The sequence below is a fragment of the Pelodiscus sinensis genome, chromosome 8 (assembly GCF_052426305.1).
Source record: "Pelodiscus sinensis isolate ZL-2025 chromosome 8, ASM5242630v1, whole genome shotgun sequence".
Classification (NCBI taxonomy): Eukaryota; Metazoa; Chordata; order Testudines; family Trionychidae; genus Pelodiscus; species Pelodiscus sinensis.
This window is the reverse complement of record NC_143059.1, coordinates 24002280-24022456: the sequence shown is the minus strand read 5'-3', so window position 1 is coordinate 24022456 and position 20177 is coordinate 24002280. Positions and strand designations below refer to the sequence as shown.

At 47.7% G+C, this 20177-nt stretch overlaps 1 protein-coding gene across 4 annotated transcripts in view; it reads left to right on the top strand.

Moving 5' to 3' along the window:
* Positions 1 to 20177, top strand: part of JMJD1C (jumonji domain containing 1C) — a 389891-nt gene that overhangs the window by 105750 nt on the left and 263964 nt on the right. Inside the window, exon 2 of one of the 4 annotated variants that reach the window (XM_075934894.2) lies at positions 7759 to 7874. The exons of the other annotated variants lie outside the window; for them this stretch is intronic. Coding sequence (XP_075791009.2) covers positions 7791 to 7874 — 84 coding nt within the window. The 5' untranslated portion in view covers positions 7759 to 7790. The remainder of the gene's footprint in view (positions 1 to 7758; positions 7875 to 20177) is intronic. 4 annotated transcript variants of the gene reach the window in all.

Here is a 20177-nt window from a genome sequence, read left to right as displayed (position 1 = left end):
ATTTTCTGCCCCTTTTTTTTTTCCTTCAGAAGAGGCTTTTCTGACATTTGGCCCATTTACATGGGGCCAAATGTGGGGAAAAACCTCTTTCAGAAGATGCCTTATTCCTCATAAAATGAGGAATTACAGGGCTTCTGAAAGAATGTACCCGCCTTCTCGGAAACTGTTCATAAAAAGTGGACACATTCCCTGGACATGGCAGAGTTTTTCTGGGATACCTCTGAAGGTATCCCAGAAAAACTCTGTAGTGCAGACATAGCCCCAGGGATGGATCTGGCTCCCGCATAAAGAAAGCAGGATAAGGGGACCCTCAGAAGGTAGGGAGGTAGGGTGGTCTCTGGAGTGGACTAGGGGATACAGCATTTTTCCAGGGAGGGCAGCGAATGCCAGTTGCCCCAGAGATGGAGCTGATTCCTGCATTAGGAAGGCAGGATAAGGGATACCCTGAAAGTAGGAAGGTGGGGTGGGATCTCCAGTGCCCTCTGGGCTAGGTAATCAGCCTCTGGAGCACAGGGTGATGAGCTCAATCTCATCCCCCTCCAATACCTGCTGCCCCAGGGATGGACCTGCCTCCTGCATTAGGAATGCTGGATAAGGGATATGGCATTTTCCTGAGGGAGGGCAGGGTTGTGGGTTCAAGTCCCACTTCCCCTCCACTGACACTGTGAGTGGCTAGACAGCTGCCCCAGTGATGAAGCAGCGGAGTCAATGCAGGCTTACTCATGCTCTGGCCCTGCACCACTCCTGAAAGCTGCTGGCATGTACAGCAATGGCTCCATGGTGCCATGTGCTGACCCTACAGCTTCTACTAGCCACAGTTCTCCGTTATTGATCAATGGGAGCTGAAGGAGCGGTGCCCGCTGGCAAAAAGAGTGTGTGGAGACCCCCAGCTCTGCCTTTCTTAGGGGCTGCAGGGACATGCCAGCCACTTCCAGGAGCAGCAATTACCACAGGGATAATTACTCCAGACATGACAGGTTAGGCATTTTAGGAACTTACTACTCTAAGTGTAAGAGAGAAATGAAAGTTATGAAAAGCACAGACCAGTCAAAAACTAAAAATAACCCACTTTGCAAGCAGTAAAAGTAATAACACTCCCCTGCCCATATGTGTGTTGGGTCAGGAGATGAGGGAAGGACAGACAGTGTGTTTGTGACACACACACACACACACACACACACACACACACACACACACACACACACACACACACACACACACACACACACACTCTCTCTGTGTGTGAGAGTGACACAGATTTGTATTGCCAAGCTCTCTCCATCCCCTTCTCTCTTTGGAGACCGGGTACAGGAGTGGGGGGAGGAGGGACACCCTGACATCAGCGCGCCCCCTCTTTTCCCTCTCACACCCAAGGCTCCAAGATCTACCAGTAGATCCCAATCTACTGGTTGGTGACCACTGCTGTAGAATGATAGAATCACCGAGTTTGAAGAGATCGCAGGAGGTCATCAAATCCAACCCTCTACTAAAAGCAGGACCAATTCCAGCTAAATCCTCCCAGCCAGGGCTTTGTCAAACTAGGACTTTACAATGTCTAGAAATAGATATTCCACCACCTCTCTAGGTAAGCAATCCAGTGCTTCACCACCTTCCTAGTGAAGTAGTTTTTCCTAATATCCAACCTAAATTTCCCTAGTCTAGATTGAGATCATTGCTCCTCGTTCTGTCATCTGTCACCACTGAAAACTAATCCAGTTTCTATCACCTGTATAATATCATTCAGAAATAAATTTCTCTTGGGTACTCAATAAACTGAGTTTTTTTTATATGTTTGAAATTCAGTTTGTTGTTGAGATCTGGATGTGAAAAGGTCTTGTTTAGTATTTTAAGTGCTTATTTTGTGTCTAACTTAAAAGGCATTTTTTGTAAAACTTGCACCTCATTTGTCTTCAATGTGGAGTTTTAAAAAATTTTGGTTATTCAAATAATCTGTTAGTATTAGAAATGTTTTGATTCTGTGGTATGTCATTTTTCTGTTTAGTGCATTTCTTCAGATACTTTTTTTTTCTTCACATGCATTTTGAAATATAATGGGTCTCCCCAATTCAGCATACACCTCTTTAAAATCTTTTTATTTTTCAAAAAAGCAATGCCAGTGTTCCAGTGGGATTGGCATCTTTTTTTGTCATTTTCCTTGGGATTAAAATTTAAACATTTCTCTACACTTTGAAGTGCAGAGTCCAGCCTAATGCACATGGGATGGATAGTACAGTGCACTATCTACTTCTGTTTTGATGAATAATGCTAATACTTTCCTTCAGCTGCCACCTTATCTCCTTCAAGAGTTCAAAGCACTGTTAATGAAATTTTAAGAATTAAAACATATAACTCAAACGTATAGTTTCTAAAACAAGTATAAATTGGCTAACTTATTAGTTCACTTCTCATTTCCTGAGTTATTGATTCTACTTAATATACTGTGATTTTTAGACCAAAATAATTTTCAGATGTGTCTGGTCATAACGAGTTTCTGGGAGAATTTATTTTGGTCACTGAGCAGCAAATCACCATTGACTAATCCAAATAAAATTAGACCAAATAGACAGGTCATGTACAACACCTTTAAGGCGAAGTTGTGGTTGCAAATACATAGCAGTGTAATTAATATTTTACAGTTTTGAAAAAAGAATTTCTTTAAATCAGTCTTTCATTTTCTTATTTGTGAGATTTGGTTTTCTGGTGTCAAGCTGTGGATCTGTCTTGAAAGTCCATGTCTGTAGGGGCATACATGAGTGAAGTGTCTTGTGAGGTAGGGCATGAATAAGCATTTTCATGCAAGGATGATGTTATTGGCATACTCTATACAAGGGAGCACGGACACCCCTGGAGCAAAGCTGCAGTTTTTACTAGACCAGGGATGAGCAAAATCAGGCCCAGGGCACGGGGTGAGCTAGCTAAGCTTTTCTCTCCAGCCTGCCCAACTGATCAGCAGTGTATGCATACTTACAGGTGGCAGCATGTGTTCAGCTGCCCCTCCCCCCACTTTGCTCTCTCCTGCAGCTGAGATTCTCCTAGAGCTGTGCAGAGGAGGTGTGTGTGTGGGGGGGGGGGGGGAGGAGAAGTCAGGATGTTCCCCTGCTCCTGTATCCCGTCTCTGCAGGACAGGGGTCAGGGAGAGGCAGACACACAACAGAGCTGCTCCAGTCTGAAGCATGGATGGTAAGTGACTTGCGGGAGTGCAGTATAGAAAGGGGAAGACAAAAGAGCAGGACAGATTTCCTTTAGAGACTGCGTATGGCTTCTCTCAGAATCTTACCCAGAAGTAGCCAGCATACACACTGTGTTGCTGTCACCCCCTCCCCCCATCTCCGCCAAACAGTCACCATCACATAAACACTGCTTCACACAGTCAGCCTGTCTAAGTGTCTCTTGCACACTTACACACTTTTTGTCTCTCTATAGCCTTTCTGTCCGAGACACCCCCCCCTCCCCCCGGCCTTCTTCAGAGCCCCACAGCTGGCCCGTGACCATGTATCAAAATTCGTGAAGTGGCCCCCCAGGAAAAATTATTGCTCACCCCTGTACTAGATGGTATTCAGTCATCTGTACACTTGCAAATAAGTAGTATAATGTAATTTAACTCAGTTAGTTAGGAAATAGGCTTTCTCTTGCCCAGGATCTCTGGTCTCTTTATCAGGGCCATGTTGTGTGCTAAGCTCTGTATGAACTACTGAATGCATTCTTCAAGAATAGTGATTGTGGTGTCTTCATCCCATGGCCTGACAAGCATTAGTTTGGGCTATATCAGATCAAATTATATGCCTGAAATGAAAGCTGTTCTTGCTGCATGCAAGTCAACAGAGCAGAAATAGAGGCGGATGATGTTTGTCAGATTCAGAGATGGCAATCTTTGATTTCTTCCAAAGAAACTAGAAAACCTATTATCAGTGTAATTCATGAGCTTGGAGAGTGAAGCAATAAATAGACTTTTCACGGGATTCCATCACATGCTGGTGTATAATATATAGGGTGAGTTAGGAGGTGATCAGGCCAAAGGTGGAAGATCAGAAACTCAGGTAGAAATGAAAATGGTTGAGAATATTGATGCCCCATCAAGGAAAATGTTAGCTGAAACGAATGGTTCAAAGGCAAAAATCCTGATAGATACTACAGAATATCTTAAAATAATGCCCACTGATGTAAGACTGTGGACAGAGCACATTGCAGGAATCGATAGCAAATAGAGATGGAGGATATGTATTTTATCTTTGTCCCAAGTTGTGTTTTGTAGCAGGCTTTTACAGAAAGGTAGGGAAATCAGTCAGAGGCCATGCACAAGTGGGAAACAACCCTCTCCCCCGCAAAAAACAACCACCCCAAATCCCATCTCATTCAGCAAGCAAAACAAAAGAAACAATTGTAAAAAACCCTCATTAACCTGGCTTCCAACAGGTGCCAAAAATACCTCTCCCTTCCCCCCGCAGATCTCATTGTCATTAACCCTCCCAACTCTGACAGCGGGGTGAGCTAGTGCTTTCACTCCAAGTCTGCGGGGTGCCAAGGCTTGGATACCTGTTGCGGAGCTAGAGCATGAGTGACAGCTTACTCCACTGTAGGGGCGGGGGGGGGGGGGAAGGGAAGCCCTGAGCCTCACTACAGGCTGGATCCAAGTAAACCTAAGCCAGGGGCCATATCCATACTGCAGGCCGTAAGTTCCCCACTCCTGCTTTAACATCTGCCCATGCTTTTGAATGTAATATTGTTTGATGGATTTGACACCTTGAATCAAGCCCTTACAAGGGACCTTGTAAGAATCACCAAATACATTCTCTAAATTCATGAACAGCTCTGATTATTGTGGCACATGCAGTGCTACACATTGTCTGCAGTTAACTAGGTACAAGTGACTTATTCTTCTGTATATAATCAATAGCAATTCAGTCATTTACTCATTTTTCAATTGTTCACTATAAAGGGACTTTCTCCCCAATTCTGAGCACAAACGTGCTAGGATGATGCAGTAAAAATTCGTGTTTTACAAAGACATTGTTTTTACAAAATGAGTGCAATACACAAGTGAAGCAGCATCAACTAAATATGAAATACTCAAATAGAAATATTTGAAGTATTAAATAAGTAATACAGTATACATTTTCTGATGCTTTTCTTTCTTTTAGTGTTCACTCACTGGTAAATTCACAATGGCTCTCCTACTTATTTGTGTAAATTAGTGAGGTATTCTTTCCTCAGGAGGACTTGCATTTGAGACAAGTTCTGATCTCTTACTTATGTAACCTTTACTCTTAAAGTCCATTTCCAGTGTGCCACTTTTAAAAGCCTGATATTAAAACACGTTTTCTTCACTTAAAGTCCCTGTTATTGAAAGGACATCATTAAAGAATCTGCTTCTTATGTTATAAAGTAACTATAGGTGTGTGTTTACGTCAATTACTCTTGTAATTTGGATGGGATGATAGTGCAAATTGGGGAAAAAAACAATTAAATATTTGTTCTCACAATTCTGAAGTCTTGAAAGGTGGTGTAACTTTGCCGTCTCCCAGCTTGATTACTTAAGACTGTTAGCCTGGAACGGAGATATTCCTGGTTCGCAGCAGTTGGAGAAGTGATACTGAATAGAGCTTTGCAACCTAACCTGAATCTGGTGGACCCGAAATATGAATAGTTGTCTTTGACTTTCTCCTAATTATAGGTGTCAGTGTAGTGGCTGTGTTCTCTGCACAGCTCACCACCATCCTCTGCTGTGGAGTGAGTCACAAATTCTTTGTCTTCAGTATACACATTGCAGTGAGGCAATGGTGACTGGCAGGATTGGGGCATGCAGATGTCACCATGCTGACACATCAGACAGGAGACGGCTGGAGATGGATTGTGGGGGTGATGTTTGGGGGAGCAGGAAGCTCCCTACCCCACACTAAGCCTGAAAGATGAGCTGATGTGGACACTGACAAAACTTTGGGGGGGAAGAAGTGTTGGATGCGGATTGCTTGTGTTTGTCTCAAGGTCAGGTTTTAAAGATGACCCATTCCACATCACTTTGAAGAAATTTGATTTATTCCATAGTATGAGGTATATGGTTATAAGTGGATATTGCTATTTATCTATTTTATAACTTTATACGGGAACTTTTCATGATTATAAAGTAGGAAAGATAATGGACTTAAGGTGTCAAAAGTAATTCAAGGTTGTTTGACCAGGAACCTTTATTAGAATGTTCGTGTTGCTTTTAAAATTAAATTGAGAGTTAGTAGCAGAGGCAGAGATTAGGTAGAGTAGCACTGCTTCCTCTGTGTCGAGAACTATGGAGTATTAAGCACATTATCCTTAACTGAATTATGTCTGCAAACTAGTATAGATTATGTAGGCCAATAGACATTGGGGTACTTAATGTGATATTTCATAACATTTAGTAAAAGTACAACTCCTGACCCTGCACGTTTTTCGCCTTCCTCTGTAGCATGGGGTACAGATCACAGCTGGAGGATCTCTGCATCTTGGGGTCTTCAGAGTATTTGAAGGCTTCAATATCTGAGACATAGGTGAGAGGATTATTCTAGGAGGGATGGGTGAGATTCTGTGGCCGGTACTGTGCAGGGGTCAGTCTAGATGATCATAATGGTCCTTTCTGACCTTAAAGTCTATGAGTCTATATTAACCATATAAAACGTAGCATATCAACATTTTTCGTATAGAAGATATAATCTAAAGCAAACTGATAACTAGGGATGTAAAATCCTGCTTAATTGGTTATCCAGTTAAAAGATTAGTATTGTGGGAAGACTGCTCCAACCTGGCCAGGCTGAAGAGCTCTTTCCCTCCACTTGTGCTGCAAACAGGGGCCATTCCAATCCAGCTGGAGCAGCCCCTGCCTGTGGCGTGCCTGCATCCGCCATGGACAGGGGCTGCTCTGGCCAGGCTGGAGTGCTCCTATCCATGGCAGGCTCTGTGGGGCTGGAGCAGCCTCTTCCCCCAGTGGGCAGGGAGCTGTGAAGGGTTCAAATGCACCCCCCCATGATCCATCAAGTCAGGGTGAGCAGGCTCTGCAGCCACCTTACAGGGTGAGCATGGCTCGAGCTTAGCTTCCCTGCCACAGTGGGGAGCGAGCACTCACCCTCCTGTCTTCCCCCCTCCTATGTGGTTGGAGTGCCATCACTGGCTTCCCACAGTGGCTGGGGAAGAGTGACCCCCGAGCCTCGCTGTGTGTAGGGTAGCCAGATGGCTGAAACAAAAATACCGAACACCTGCCCCCCTCCTCCCCCCCAAAAAAAAACACCGGGGAAAAATTCTGTTGGGGGAAAAAAAAGTGGGGAGGGGAGGACACCAAGAAAAAAGGACTCCAAAGCTTATTAAGCAAAACAAAGCAAAAAAACCCCAGCATGTCCCCTTTAAGAGTGAGTACAGGGATAGGAACAGGGGAACCGTTGAGCACTAAGACTGAGGAGAGTCATTGCTTCCCCTTGGTCTTTTTGCAGGCAGCCATGCGGAATCAGGTAAGCATGGGGGCTGCAGGTGTTGGGGGCAGGAAGGGGGTGGCTTGGAGGGGCGGGCGCTGAGTGTGTGTAGGGTTGCCAGGTACCCATCATTTTCACCTCCTGGCCTAGGGAAAAAAATTGGAAAATACCGGACATCTTAGGTGTCCGATATTTTCTGAATTTTTTTACCGGCCAGGAAGCGAAAATACCGGACTGTCCGGGTGAATACCGGACACCTGGCAACCCTAGCTGTGTGATCCAGCTCAGGGGGAAGAAGTGCTCCTCTTTCTTTTTCCCTTCCCCGCAGCGAGGCTCAGGGCTTTCTGTGCCCCATCCCCCATGGGAAGTTGGTGCTCCAATGGAATCTGGCCAATGGGAACAGCAGGAGCTAGTATCTGGGACTGGTGTGGAGCACAAAGGCAAGTAAGTGCTCCTCACCCCTTCATACCCAGACCCTGCACAACCCCAGCTCCCTCACGCACCACCACCCCGCACCTGCAGCCTGCTCCTGCATTCTCCCCTGGATAGACACCCTACCCCCAGCCCATTCCTGCACCCTACCCCCGCGCTGTTCTTGCATCCTCCCTTGCTCCTGCACTCTCCTCCCGGCCAGACACCCTGCCCCTAGTCTGCTCCTACTCCTGCCCTGAGCCTGCACCCTTCCTCCCATCGAAACCTCGCACCTTCACCCCTCCTTCACCCTACATCCCACCTAGACCTTGCACCTTCACCCCTTCCTGCACCCCACCTCCTGCCAAGATCCTGCACCCCCATTCTTTTTGCTGGCATTCCTGTCCCGCACACTGAACCCTTCCCCCCCCCCCCCCAACATTTTTGTCACAACTCCAGAGCCTGGGGACTCCACAAATTCTGGAACCCCAGAAGAGTAAATCTGGCCTATGGGAAGCCCTGAACCTCAGTCCTCCCTACTCCTTCTCTTCCCCCAGTGGGGCTGCAGTGCCAGGGGAGTGAAGTGTCTCAGTTGGGGGGGGTCACATTAGTGAGGGTAGGGAGATTTTGGGAAGGCTGATGGCAGCACAGCAGGGCCAGGAGAATGGTGCCTCCCACCTATGAGGAGCAGCCCTGGTCTGGCTCTGTTGGCTGGAAGCCCTGCCCACACTCACCTGGTGTAGGCATTGCCAAACAGGTGGAGCAGCAGCAGACAGAGGTGGCCAAGGGAGTGGGGGGGCGTGGCAGCCATGTTGCCTGCCATGGTCCCAGAAGGTAATGTCTATAAAACCTTTATTACAGTATATGTTTTTAGTATGTTATAACAATCATTTTACCAATCACCATTTCCACTGACATTTTTCATTAACCCTTCTTTTGCACGCTCATTGCATGACTATTTTGAACCCCTTTATATTAAAAAAAAAAAATTGTGGTCCACATTTACAAAAAAAGCATACTCCCACAGAAATTCCTGTATATGGGCCTGTGCTTCAGCCCCCACCTGTTAACAAGGAAATGAAAAGTTAATTGGTTGACAATAGGATGGTGAACCAGATTTGGGCATAGGTTTCAACATGTCAATAAATCCTGGTCTGAAGAGTGAGGATTTGGACACCTTGGATATATGCAGACTAGTTCAACTTTCCATCGTGCTAGGAATTTAAGCTCACAGATTACCATAGTAATGCATGCTAACCCCCCAAATAAGTATGGTCTATACTAGGGTTTCCCAAAGTGTGCTCCACAGAGCCCTGGGTCTCCGTGTGATGGGTCTTGGGGGCTCCTCAAGAAAATATAAATGACAGTTGTATGGAGTGGGGTTTTTTTATAAAAATTGAGAAGACTGTTTTACATAAGAACAGCCATACTTGGTTAGACCAAAGGTCCCTTTAGCCCAGTATCCTGTCTTCTGACCATGGCCAATGCCAGTTTGTCCAGAAGGAATGAACAGAACAAGTAACCAAGTGATCCCATCCCCTGTCATCTAGTCCTGGTCTTCACAATATGCTCTGGCAAGGAGTGTGCATTGTGTGAAGAAATACTTCCTTTTGTTTGTTTTAAATCTGCAACCTATTCATTTCATTTGGTGATCTCTATTTCTTCTTCGAGTGGTTGCTCACGTCCATTTGAAGTAGGTGTGCGCACTGCGTGCACCGCGTCTTCCGGAGCGTTTTCCCTAGTGGTACCAGTAGCGCCGGCAGAGCGCCCCCTGGAGTGGCACCTCCAGGTGGGGCAGCGCCACTTATGCCCCACCATCAGTTCCTTCTTACCGCCCGTGACGGTCAGACGGGAGCGTCTCTGTCTCTCTTACTGAGTTAGTTAATGGCTCCCGTTGCTTCTTCGTTTCATTGTAAATAGTTCTCATAGTTAGGTAGTTCTTTGTTTTCTTCTCCCCCTTCGGGGGTGAAGAATACCAGGGCCGCAAGGCTTTAAGGCATGCACTGTCTGAGGAAAGTTTATACCCAGAGGCGACCCACACGACAGCTGTCTGAAGTGTCTGGGTGAAGGCCATCTCGCAGACGCCTTTAAGATCTGCAAGTCTTTCAAACCGCGCACGAAGAGGGAGAGGGTTCCCACCTAAAGCTTCTCCTCATGGAGACGGCTTTACAGCCAGTACCAACGGACCATCCTACGGTGCACAGCACGCCGGCATTCACGCGCGATGTTCTGCCGTGGGCCTGGGCTTCGGCGTCAAGATCCCGGCACCGGTCTCATTCTCCGGCGTCCAAGAGGGTAAAAAAGTCTCACGGAAGATCCCCCTCTAGAAAGACCATTTCAGCAAGGTACTGTGGTGCTGACTCACCGGTGCGCACGTCGGCGGCAGTGTGGTGTAGACAGGCGGAGTGTCTTGCTAGTCCAGGGAAGCTGCCTCTGCACCATCCATCCACGCCGGACAACAGCTCTCCCGGCACCTGGCCTGGGTCCCCCAGTGCCGCAACTGTCAGTAACTCTCTTGGCACCGGGCCTGGGTCCCCCAGTGCTGCAACCGTCAGTAACTCGCTCCGCACCGGGCCTCGGTCCCCTGGTGTCGCAACAGGTGCATCCCTGGCATATACATGCCGGAAAGCCCAAATCCATGGCCAGGTTTGCCTCACACCCTTCGTCGGCACCGCCCTGGCCTGAATCCGACTATTCATCGGATTCGGATGCAACGTCTCTCCGAACAGGGACTTCGGGAGCGTCCTCGACCCGTAGATCCCGTTCCTGACATCAGCGGGACCATTCGCAGGTGCAGCAGACCTGGCCCTCGCATCCGCAGTGGCCTTTCTGGACTCCCTGGGCTTACCACCAGTGGCAGGGGACCGTGCCCCCTTCTCTGGTGTCGGATGCTTCGGGTCGCTGAACGCAGCCCTCGGCGTCACTGTCTCGGCCTCCTTCCTCCCCGCAGAGGCCACCGCAGTCCGATCTGGCTGCAGAGGCCCCAATACCGGAAACGTGCCCGCAGGCGGTGCCATATGTCCCTTCGGTACCGCAGTCGGTGCCTGCTGTAGATTCGGCACCGATACAGGAGTCATCGTCATCGTCATGTCCTGACGAGGCCCTTGCAGATCTGGCACTGAGTCTGCCTACTATAGATGCCCGCACGCATCAGGAGCTGCTCCGCCGACTGGCCTCCAATGTAAGTGTTCCGGTGGAACCTGTCGTGGAGGATACAGATCCAATGGTGGATATCCTGTCTGACGATGCGCCCGCCCGTTTGGCTTTGCCGCTGAACAAAACAGTGGCCAAAATTGCTAATGCCCTGTGGCAGACACCAGCGACTTTGACCCTACCTTAAAGGGTGTCGAGAGGCGCTATTATGTTTCCCAGCTGGGGCACGAACCTATCTATACTCCCAGCTCACCCCGGGATCCTTGGTCATACAGGCTGCAGCCCAAAAGGAAAGGCTCCCCCAGCTGGGTCCGTCTCCAAAGGCGAGAGAACCCAAACGCCTGGACTTGATGGGCCGTAAGATTTATGCCACGGATTGGTATCTCAAACCAACAGGCAATGTTGAGCCGTTACGCTTTCAACACTTGGCAGGCTGTGGAAAAATTCAAGGATAGACTGCCGAGGACCATCAGGAATTCGCAGCCATGACCTCGGAGGGGAAAGTTATTGCCTGGACGGCCCTCCAGGCTTCCCTGCATGCAGTTGACTCTGCAGCCCGCACCATGGCATCAGGTGTTATCATGCGCCGTGGTGCCTGGCTGCAGGTTTCTGGAATTCCCCCTGACGTCCAGAACACTATCCAGGACTTACCCTTTGATGGGAAAGCCTTGTTCTCGGCGCACACGGACTCTAGGCTCCATACGCTGAAGGACACAAGTTCTACCCAAGGGCCTTGGATTCACACGCCTGCCCCTCAGCGTCGCCAGCTGCCCTATAGGCAACAGGGGAGAGCGCAGCCCCCGGCCCCCCGTGGGGATTACTGGAGGCGCCGCTCTCCGGCCTCCAGTGGAGGTTCCGGAGCAGCTGCGCCTCCCCAGGGTGCTAGGGACTGCCGCCGTCGCCCTAAGGCAGACAACCAGCGGGGAGCGCCCCAGGGCTCTTCCCATCAGGCCAAGCACCAATTTTGACACACTGTTGGAGAGTTGCACACCAGTCTCCCACCCTGGCCCCCCGTTTGGGGCCAGGCTATATCTCACTTTGCCCATGCTTGGGCACAAATCACGACAGATGCCTGGGTCTTGAGAATAGTGAATGGCAGCTATACCATCCCCTTTTTGGGCCGGCCCCCTTCCAACCCCCTCCTTCCCCATCCCTTTTCAGGGACACCCCTCACGAACACACCCTGTGTCAGGAGGTGTCGGCGCTCCTCGCAAAGGGAGCGGTAGAGGAGGTCCCCCCACATCTGCGGGGATGGGGATTCTATTCCTGATATTTTATTGTCCCCAAACCAAAGGGAGAAGTCCATCCCATCTTGGACCTCAGATCTAAACAAGGCGGTCGTGAAACACAAATTCAGAATGGTGACGTTAGCCTCTGTCATCCCAGTGCTACAGTTTGGAGACTGGTACGCAACTCTCGACCTCAAGGACGCGTACTTCCATGTGGCAATAAGAACCAGCCACAGGAGGCTTCTCAGGTTTACTGTTGCCCAGCACCATTTTCAGTTTATGGTGCTCCCTTTTGGCCTATCAGCGGCACCCAGAGTGTTCACCAAGTGCATGGCAGTTGTCGCGGCGTTCCTCCGCAAGCAAGGGGGTGCACGTGTTTCCGTACCTCAACGACTGGCTAATCCGGGGTCACTCCTACGAGCAGGTGAAGGCTTGTGTCATTCACAAGGGCCCTCTTTGTCAAACTTGGGCTCATGCTGAACGAGGAAAAGTCATCCCTGACCCCCTCTCAGCATCTTGAATTTGTGGGTGCCCTCCTCGACGCCAGGGTAGCAAAAGCTTTCCTCCCCAGAAGCAGGTTCCTTTCCATAGTGGACCTGATTTCCGGGTTAACCCGGTCCCCGATCACGACTCCTCGGGTTTGTTCGAGGCTTCTGGGTCATATGGCGGTGTGTACATATACAGTGCGCCACGCCCGAATGAGGATGAGGCCTCTACAGGCCTGGTTGGCAAAGGTTTTCAATCAGTCCCAGGGTCTTTGGGACTCGATCCTCACAGTGTCCCCAGATGTTCTAGCCTCCCTTCAGTGGTGGACCCAGGAGGCAGTGGTGTGCAGTGGGGTTCCGTTCAACGCCCCTCCCCCCTCGCTTACACTGGTCACAGATGCCTCCGACCTCGGCTGGCGGGGCACACCTGGGACGGTACAGGACTCAGGGTCTATGGTCCTCTACGGGACGGACCCTTCATATAAACGTCCAGGAACTATGAGCGGTGAGGAGAGCCTGCGAAACCTTCCTGTCAAGGCTCTCCCACCACTCGGTCCTGGTTCATTTTAGACAACACAGCGGCTGTCTTCTGCCTCAACAAGCAGGGGGGAGCCTAGTCACCTCCCCTCTGCTGAGAGGCCCTGCTCCTGTGGCACCTGTGTGTGGAGCACAATATTACTCTGCAGGCGGAGTACCTGTCAGGGTGCAAGAATCTGCTGGCAGACACTCTGAGCAGATCCTTTGGAGCGCACAAGTGGTCACTCAAGGACTTGGTCCTTTGCCAGCTTTTCCACAGGTGGGGTTGTTCCCTTTTAGATGTTTGCCTCGGCACAAAATACCAAGTGTCAGAGCTACTGTTCCCTGCTGGGGCTGGGGAAACACTCCTGGGGGGATGCCATGACGGCCACGTGGCCGGAGGGCATCCTTTATGCCTTTCCCCCTTTTCCGCTAATTTCCAGGGTTTTGATCAGGGCAAGGATCTTTCGATCCATGGTCATCCTCATAGCCCCCAAGTGGCCCAGACAGTTCTGGTTCCCCATCCTGGTGGACATGCTCACCAAGGAGCCTATAACGCTCCCCTCAGTCCGAGACCTTTTGACTCAACCATGGGACGGGAGGGACCATGGTTCACCCAAATCTCAGGTCTCTTCACCTAACGGCCTGGTTTATCCATGGCTGAACCAACCAGAAAGGGAATGTTCCCAGGAGGTTCAGATGGTACTCCTTAGTAGCAGGAAACCCTCTACCAGACGGTCGTACGCTGCCAAGTGGCGGTGCTTCTCGTCTTGGGCGTCCCGAAGGGGAGTGCACCCGTCCTCTGCCCCAGTCCCAACCATTTTGGACTATCTTTTCGACCTTTGGTCTAGTGGCCTTTCTGTCTCTTCTATTAAAGTCCATGTGACATCTCTATCCACCTTCCATGTGGGTACAGCAGGAGTTTCTCTCTTCTCGGACCCAGTGGTTAAAAGATTCCTTACGGATCTGGAAAAATTGTACCCTTCGGTTAGGGCCCCGCTTCCCGCCTGGGACCTCAACCTGGTGTTACGCAAACTTCTGTCGCCGCCCCCCCCCCCCCCCCCCCCGTTGAGCCGTTGGCTACGTGTTCCCTGAAGCACCTCTCCTGGAAGGTCGCTTTCATTGTAGCCATTACGTTGGCTCGTAGGGTTTCCGAACTAAGGGCGTTGACTATAGATCCGCCCTACTTACTGTTTTCAGGTAATAATGTGAGGCTCCGCCCTCACCCGGCTTTTCTTCCCAAGGTGGTGTCACCATTCCACTTGTCTCAGGAAATTTACCTCCCGACTTTCTTCCCGAAACCCCATGCCTCCCCCAAGGAGCAAGTGCTCCATTCCCTGTATGCTAGGCGAGCGCTAGTGTTCTATATTGATAGGACCAAGCCCTTTCGCAGATCCCAACAGCTGTTCATTGCTTTCAGGGACAGGGTAAAAGGGTTACCTATTTCGACCCAGAGGCTGTCAAACTGGGTTGCAAAGTGTATCAGGGAGTGTTATGTACTGTCCGGTAAGACTCCACCCCGGGTTACGGCGCACTCTACCAGGGCGCAGGCGTCCTCGGTAGCGTTCAGTGCTCAGATACCAATTACTGAGATTTGCAGGGAGGCCACATGGTTGTCCTTCCATACCTTTACGGCACACTATGCGCTAGCACAACAGGCCAGGGAGGACTCAGGGGTGGGCTCTGCAGTCCTCAACTCTGTGGTGTGAATATGGTTAGTTATCACTGTTCTTGACAGTTGTTTTCTGTGTTTACCTGGTTGAATAAATTTGTTGGGTTTATTCAACGTTTGCAACTCTTGTTGTCTGACTGCTCCGACCCCTCTTCCATATGTGGGGTTGGCTTGGAAGTCACCTACTTCGAATGGACATGAGCAACCACTCGAAGAAAAGAACCGTTACTTACCTGTAACTGTTGTTCTTCAAGATGTGTTGCTCATGTCCATTTGACTCCCGCCCTACCTCCCCATCGTTGGAGTGTCCGGCAAGAAGGAACTGAGGTGGAGCAGCGCCGGCAGGGGTACTTATGCCCCGCCATGGAGACGCCACTCCAGGGGGCGCCCTGCCAGCGCTATGGGTACCGCTAGAGAAAACGCTCCGGAAGACGCGGTGCATGCGGTGTGCACACCTACTTCGAATGGACATGAGCAACACATCTCGAAGAACAACAGTTACAGGTAAGTAACTATTCTTTTCTTATGGGAACAAGTAAACAACTTGTCCTTGTTCACTTTTTCTATAACTGTCCCGATTTTATAGACTTTTATCATATCCCCGCTTAGTCTCCTCTTTTCTAAGCTGAAAAGTTCCAGTCTTTTTTATCTCTCGTCTTATGGCACTCATTCCAAACCCCTATTGTTTTTTTTGCCCTTTTCTGAACTTTTTCCAATGCTAAGGTATCTTTTTTGAGATGAGGTGACCACATTCAAGATCAGACGTTCCATGGATTTATACAGAGGCAGTAAGATATTCTGTCTTCTTCTCTCATTCCTTTTTTGATGATTTCTAACAATCTGTTTGTTTTGACTGCTGCTGCACATCCTAAACTCAAAACTCCGGTCATCTGAAGAAGAGGGCTGTGTCCATGAAAAGCTCATGATACCATCTACATGTTTTGTTGGTCTATAAAGTGCTACTAGACCATTTGTTGTTTAAGTTTCTCCTATCTTGAGAAGTTGAGTCATCTGCAACTTTTGCCACCTCACTGTTTACTTCCTTCTCCAGATGAGCTATGAATATTTCGAATAGGATTGTTCCTAGTACGAACCCCTGCAGGACAATACTAGTTACCTATCTTGATCCTGACAACTGACCATTTATTCCTACCCTTCATTTCCTATCTTTTAACCAGTTAAAAACTTAAAAAAACAATGAATAGTCTAGTAGCACCTTGAAAATTAACAAAACCTATAGATGGTGGTATGAGCTTTCGTGGGCAAAACCCACTTTAGAATAGTTAACCAGTTATCAGTCCATGTGAGGACCTTTTCTCTTATCCCATGCAACCAACTTTACTTAAGAGCCTTTGGTGAGGGACCTTGTCAAAGGCTTTCTGGAAATCTAAGTACACTATATCCATTAGATTCCCCTAGTACACATGCTTGTTGATTCCTTCAAAGAACTCTTGTAGATTAGTAAGGCACGCATAGCTGGGTGAAACCCTGAGCCTACAGCTGACGTAAAGGCACTGCAGTAGCATGTAGCAAGTTGCACGTGAACTGCAGGCACGATAACATAAATTAGATTAGTGGTTCTCAAAGTGTGGTCTGCGGACCACTGACATCTTGCTGGTTGGATCATAGGATTGTGGCTCACCCCTGCAGCAGCTGGAAGACTACACTGGCACTATAGCACTGCCCCTGACATGAGGTTGGAGTGCCAGTGTTGGCTTCCTGCTGCAGGGGGAGGATGGGAGTTGGGAGGGGTGAGCCTCGCAGGTCAGATCTAGCTTGTGGGGGACAGAAGCATCTCTGTGTGCTGCTATTTCCCTACTCCTGGCTGGGGTAACAGCAGCACAGAAAAGCACTCTCCCGGAGGCTTCCTCACCGCTGCTATTGGCAGAAATCATGAACCATGGGAGGAGCAGGGGGCGTTGCTTGGAAGCGGTGAGACACACTAAGCCAGGTAAATGCCAGACCCTGTCCCCCACTCCACTCTTGGCCAGAACACCTTCTCCCCACTCCTGCACCCAACCTTCTGGCCAGACCCCTTCCCTTCCTGCATCCATTTTGTCATCACAGATAGTTGGCTGGAGGTTCGTGGAAAGGTCTGTGTTGAGTGGGGTGGGCCACAGGCCAAAAAGTTTTAGAACCACTGTATTGGATGTGCCTGATTCAACCATCTGGCATAGCTCTTTATAAATCAAAGATGTAAGAAGATATTTAGTTTTTGATTTTTTTTTTTTTTTTGGCCTGAAGCCCACTGCAATACAAGTGCTCTTCATGCTGTATTTTTTTTCCAATGTTTCATAATATATCACCACATACTATTATTACTAAACACATTCTGCATGGATAAATGGCTAAAAAAAGAAACTTTAGTTTCTAATAATTGGACTTTGGCTAGAAGAAATGAGCAAAATGTTGGGGAAAGGACAATCATAGCCTTTTGTGACTGAAATTGGAAAGTGAACTGTCGAAAAGGAAACGACTCATCTACTTGATTATCAGCAGGCAACAAGAAACACAAGTTATGGTTAGTTATTTGTCTTTTGGATTCACTTGAATTAGAAATATAGATGCTCCCGACATGCAGTGTGTGGTGTGCAAAATAGTACTTTCCAATAGTTTTCTGATATCTACTAAACTATGAAGGCATTTGGAAACAAATCATTCTGAACACAAAGTCAATAGTTTAAGTGAAAACCTGACACACATTCAACTGATATACTCTCAATGATGAAAATCGTTATATCGGACAATGCAAACGCAACAGAAGCATCATAATCGAAGAGAAGCACATATAATTGCAGAAAAGCACATCAAGCTTTGTGCAAAAGTTATTGTGATGTCCAGGGCTCACCAAGCGGCGGCGAGCTCTACTCGCCAGCTACGCAGTTCAGCACACTGCGCACGTGCAGACCATGCTGCGCATGCATTTACCATGCTGCGCGGCTGTGCCAGCTTGTAATCTACTTGCCACAGGTGAGCAGATTACACTAATTGTTGAGCCCTGGTGATGTCTATGCTTGATGAGCAATCTAGTAAAAAAGTGGAAGCAGTGTTTCTATCAAATCTGGTTAACTTTGTGTGTCAGGCACTTAGCGTACGTCTAAATTACATCCCTCTTTTGAAAGAGGGATGTAAATTAGACATATCAAAATTGCAAATGAAGCCGGGATTTGAATTTCTAACGCTTCATTTGCATAATTGCGTCATGGTGTTTTTTCAAAAAGCACTATTTCGAAAGTGAAACCGCAGTCTAGACGCAGTTCATGCAAAAAGAAAAGCCTTTTTTGAAAGATCCTGTAAACCTCATTTTTGACAGGACCTTTCGAAAGAGGCTTTTCTTTTCGAAAGAACCGCATTTAGGCTGTGGTTTCACTTTCAAAATAGCGTTTTTCGAAAAAACCCGCCATGATGTGATTATGCAAATGAAGTGTGGGAAATTCAAATCCCGGCTTCATTTGCAATTTTGATGTCTAATTTACATCCCTCTTTTGAAAGAGGGATGTAGTCTAGACATAGCCTTAATGTCCTTGCATTATGAAAAGTAATAGAGAGGTAGCCGTGTTAGTCTGATCTTGGTAAAACAAAAGGGGAAAAAAATATGTAGCACTTTAAAGACTAACAGGATAGTTTATTAGATGATGAACTTTTGTGGGGCAGACCCACTTCTTCAGATCATATTCTGAAAGATCATGTCCTTGTGTTGTGACCCAGACCATGTCTGAGCTGATTAAGCATTTTCACTTATTTTCCCTTCTGGGCTACTAATTAAAGTTTCTGGCTCTTTTTATATAGGTCTTATAATTTGTGGGGAAAAAACTTGTTAAGCTGCCATTAGCTGAGAGTACATACAATAGACTAGAACCTTCACAGTTATGAACACTAGACATACAAACTGATTGGTCAGCCGTGCATCTCATGTGGAATCAGAAATACCAGATCAGAAAAGAGCAACTACTGCATAGTATAATGTTGAATGACAACTATGTAAAAAAAGTTAAGTTTTTGGCAATATGAGAGAACTTTTTGTATTTCATTTGAATTCAGATGGTTAAAAAAAGCATTTTTCTTCTGCATAGTATTGCTTCAAAGCTATACCAAGTCAATGTTCCATTGTAAATTTCTGAAAGAACTAATGTTTTGTTCAGACTTGTGAAAAATTCCCAATGTGTTTCTAAGTCTGAGGTTGTACCATCTTAGCAAAGAGTAGCAAAAGGAAAAGCTATTGTAGCACTTAGTGATGTCCTTATTCTCCTTGAAATCAAGCATTCTAAATCCAAGAGAACGTTAAAGTCACTTAGATGGCATGCTGTCACAACTTCTCTTCTCTCCTCTAGAGCTGGCCACCCCACTTCACGTGTAACCCTCTCCGCTGACCTCCTTCTTGGTGCTGTTTTATTCTGCCTGTAAATATTCAGGCACCTCAGAGTTTAAGACAATATCTTGATCCCCTCAGTTCTGATCCAGTTACCCCAACCGACTGTCCCATTTCAATGCATGGAACCATATTTTCTTCGAGTGCTGTGTCTGTGGGTGCTCTGCCTCAGGGACAGGTGCATCTTCGTGTCGGTGATTGGAGACTTGTCACAGCATTGCTCTGATGTGCCATGCAGTTGGTACCTGACTCTGCCTTTGGTTCCCATTGACTGCGTGGCTTCCTCAGTTCCTTCTCTGCTGTCCTCTGCAGCAGACAGAGCTTCCTGCGGTCACCTTCTTTTCAAATACATAAATGACAATATAGAAGGAAACGTTGATACTTTTTCAACCTGGTGTTCAACAAACCCTCCTCTTTGCTTCTGAACAACAACAACATTATTTTTGGTATGGGGCCTTCCTGCCTATTGGATCCCCCCTTCCCTTTTCACCCACCCTTTGACCAGCTATCATGCCTTGTTCACCCGGCTTTAAAAGATGACACACATGTAAGGACCGCATACTCTTTTGACGGACATTTTAACAGTATGGCCTTTCTGTAGCCATGTTGGAAGGCCTGTGCTAGGCCTGAACCAAAGCCGCCTTCTGCAGCCAGACTGAAGAGTAGCAGCCATTACTGTAAGGCCTGGAGTCACATACTCTCAGTTCCATCTAAGTTGTATTATAAAGTGTCACACCAGGTTGTGAGGAGGGACTTTGCCCTGATAGCTCCCCCACTATCACCAGATAAAGGAACAGATCACAAGATGGGTAAAGAAAACTTAAGTCACACCATTATGTCTGGCAAGAAACTGCTTATCAATTGTTTGGGATTTGTCAATAGAGTATAAGGATATTACTGTGTGAGGCTCTT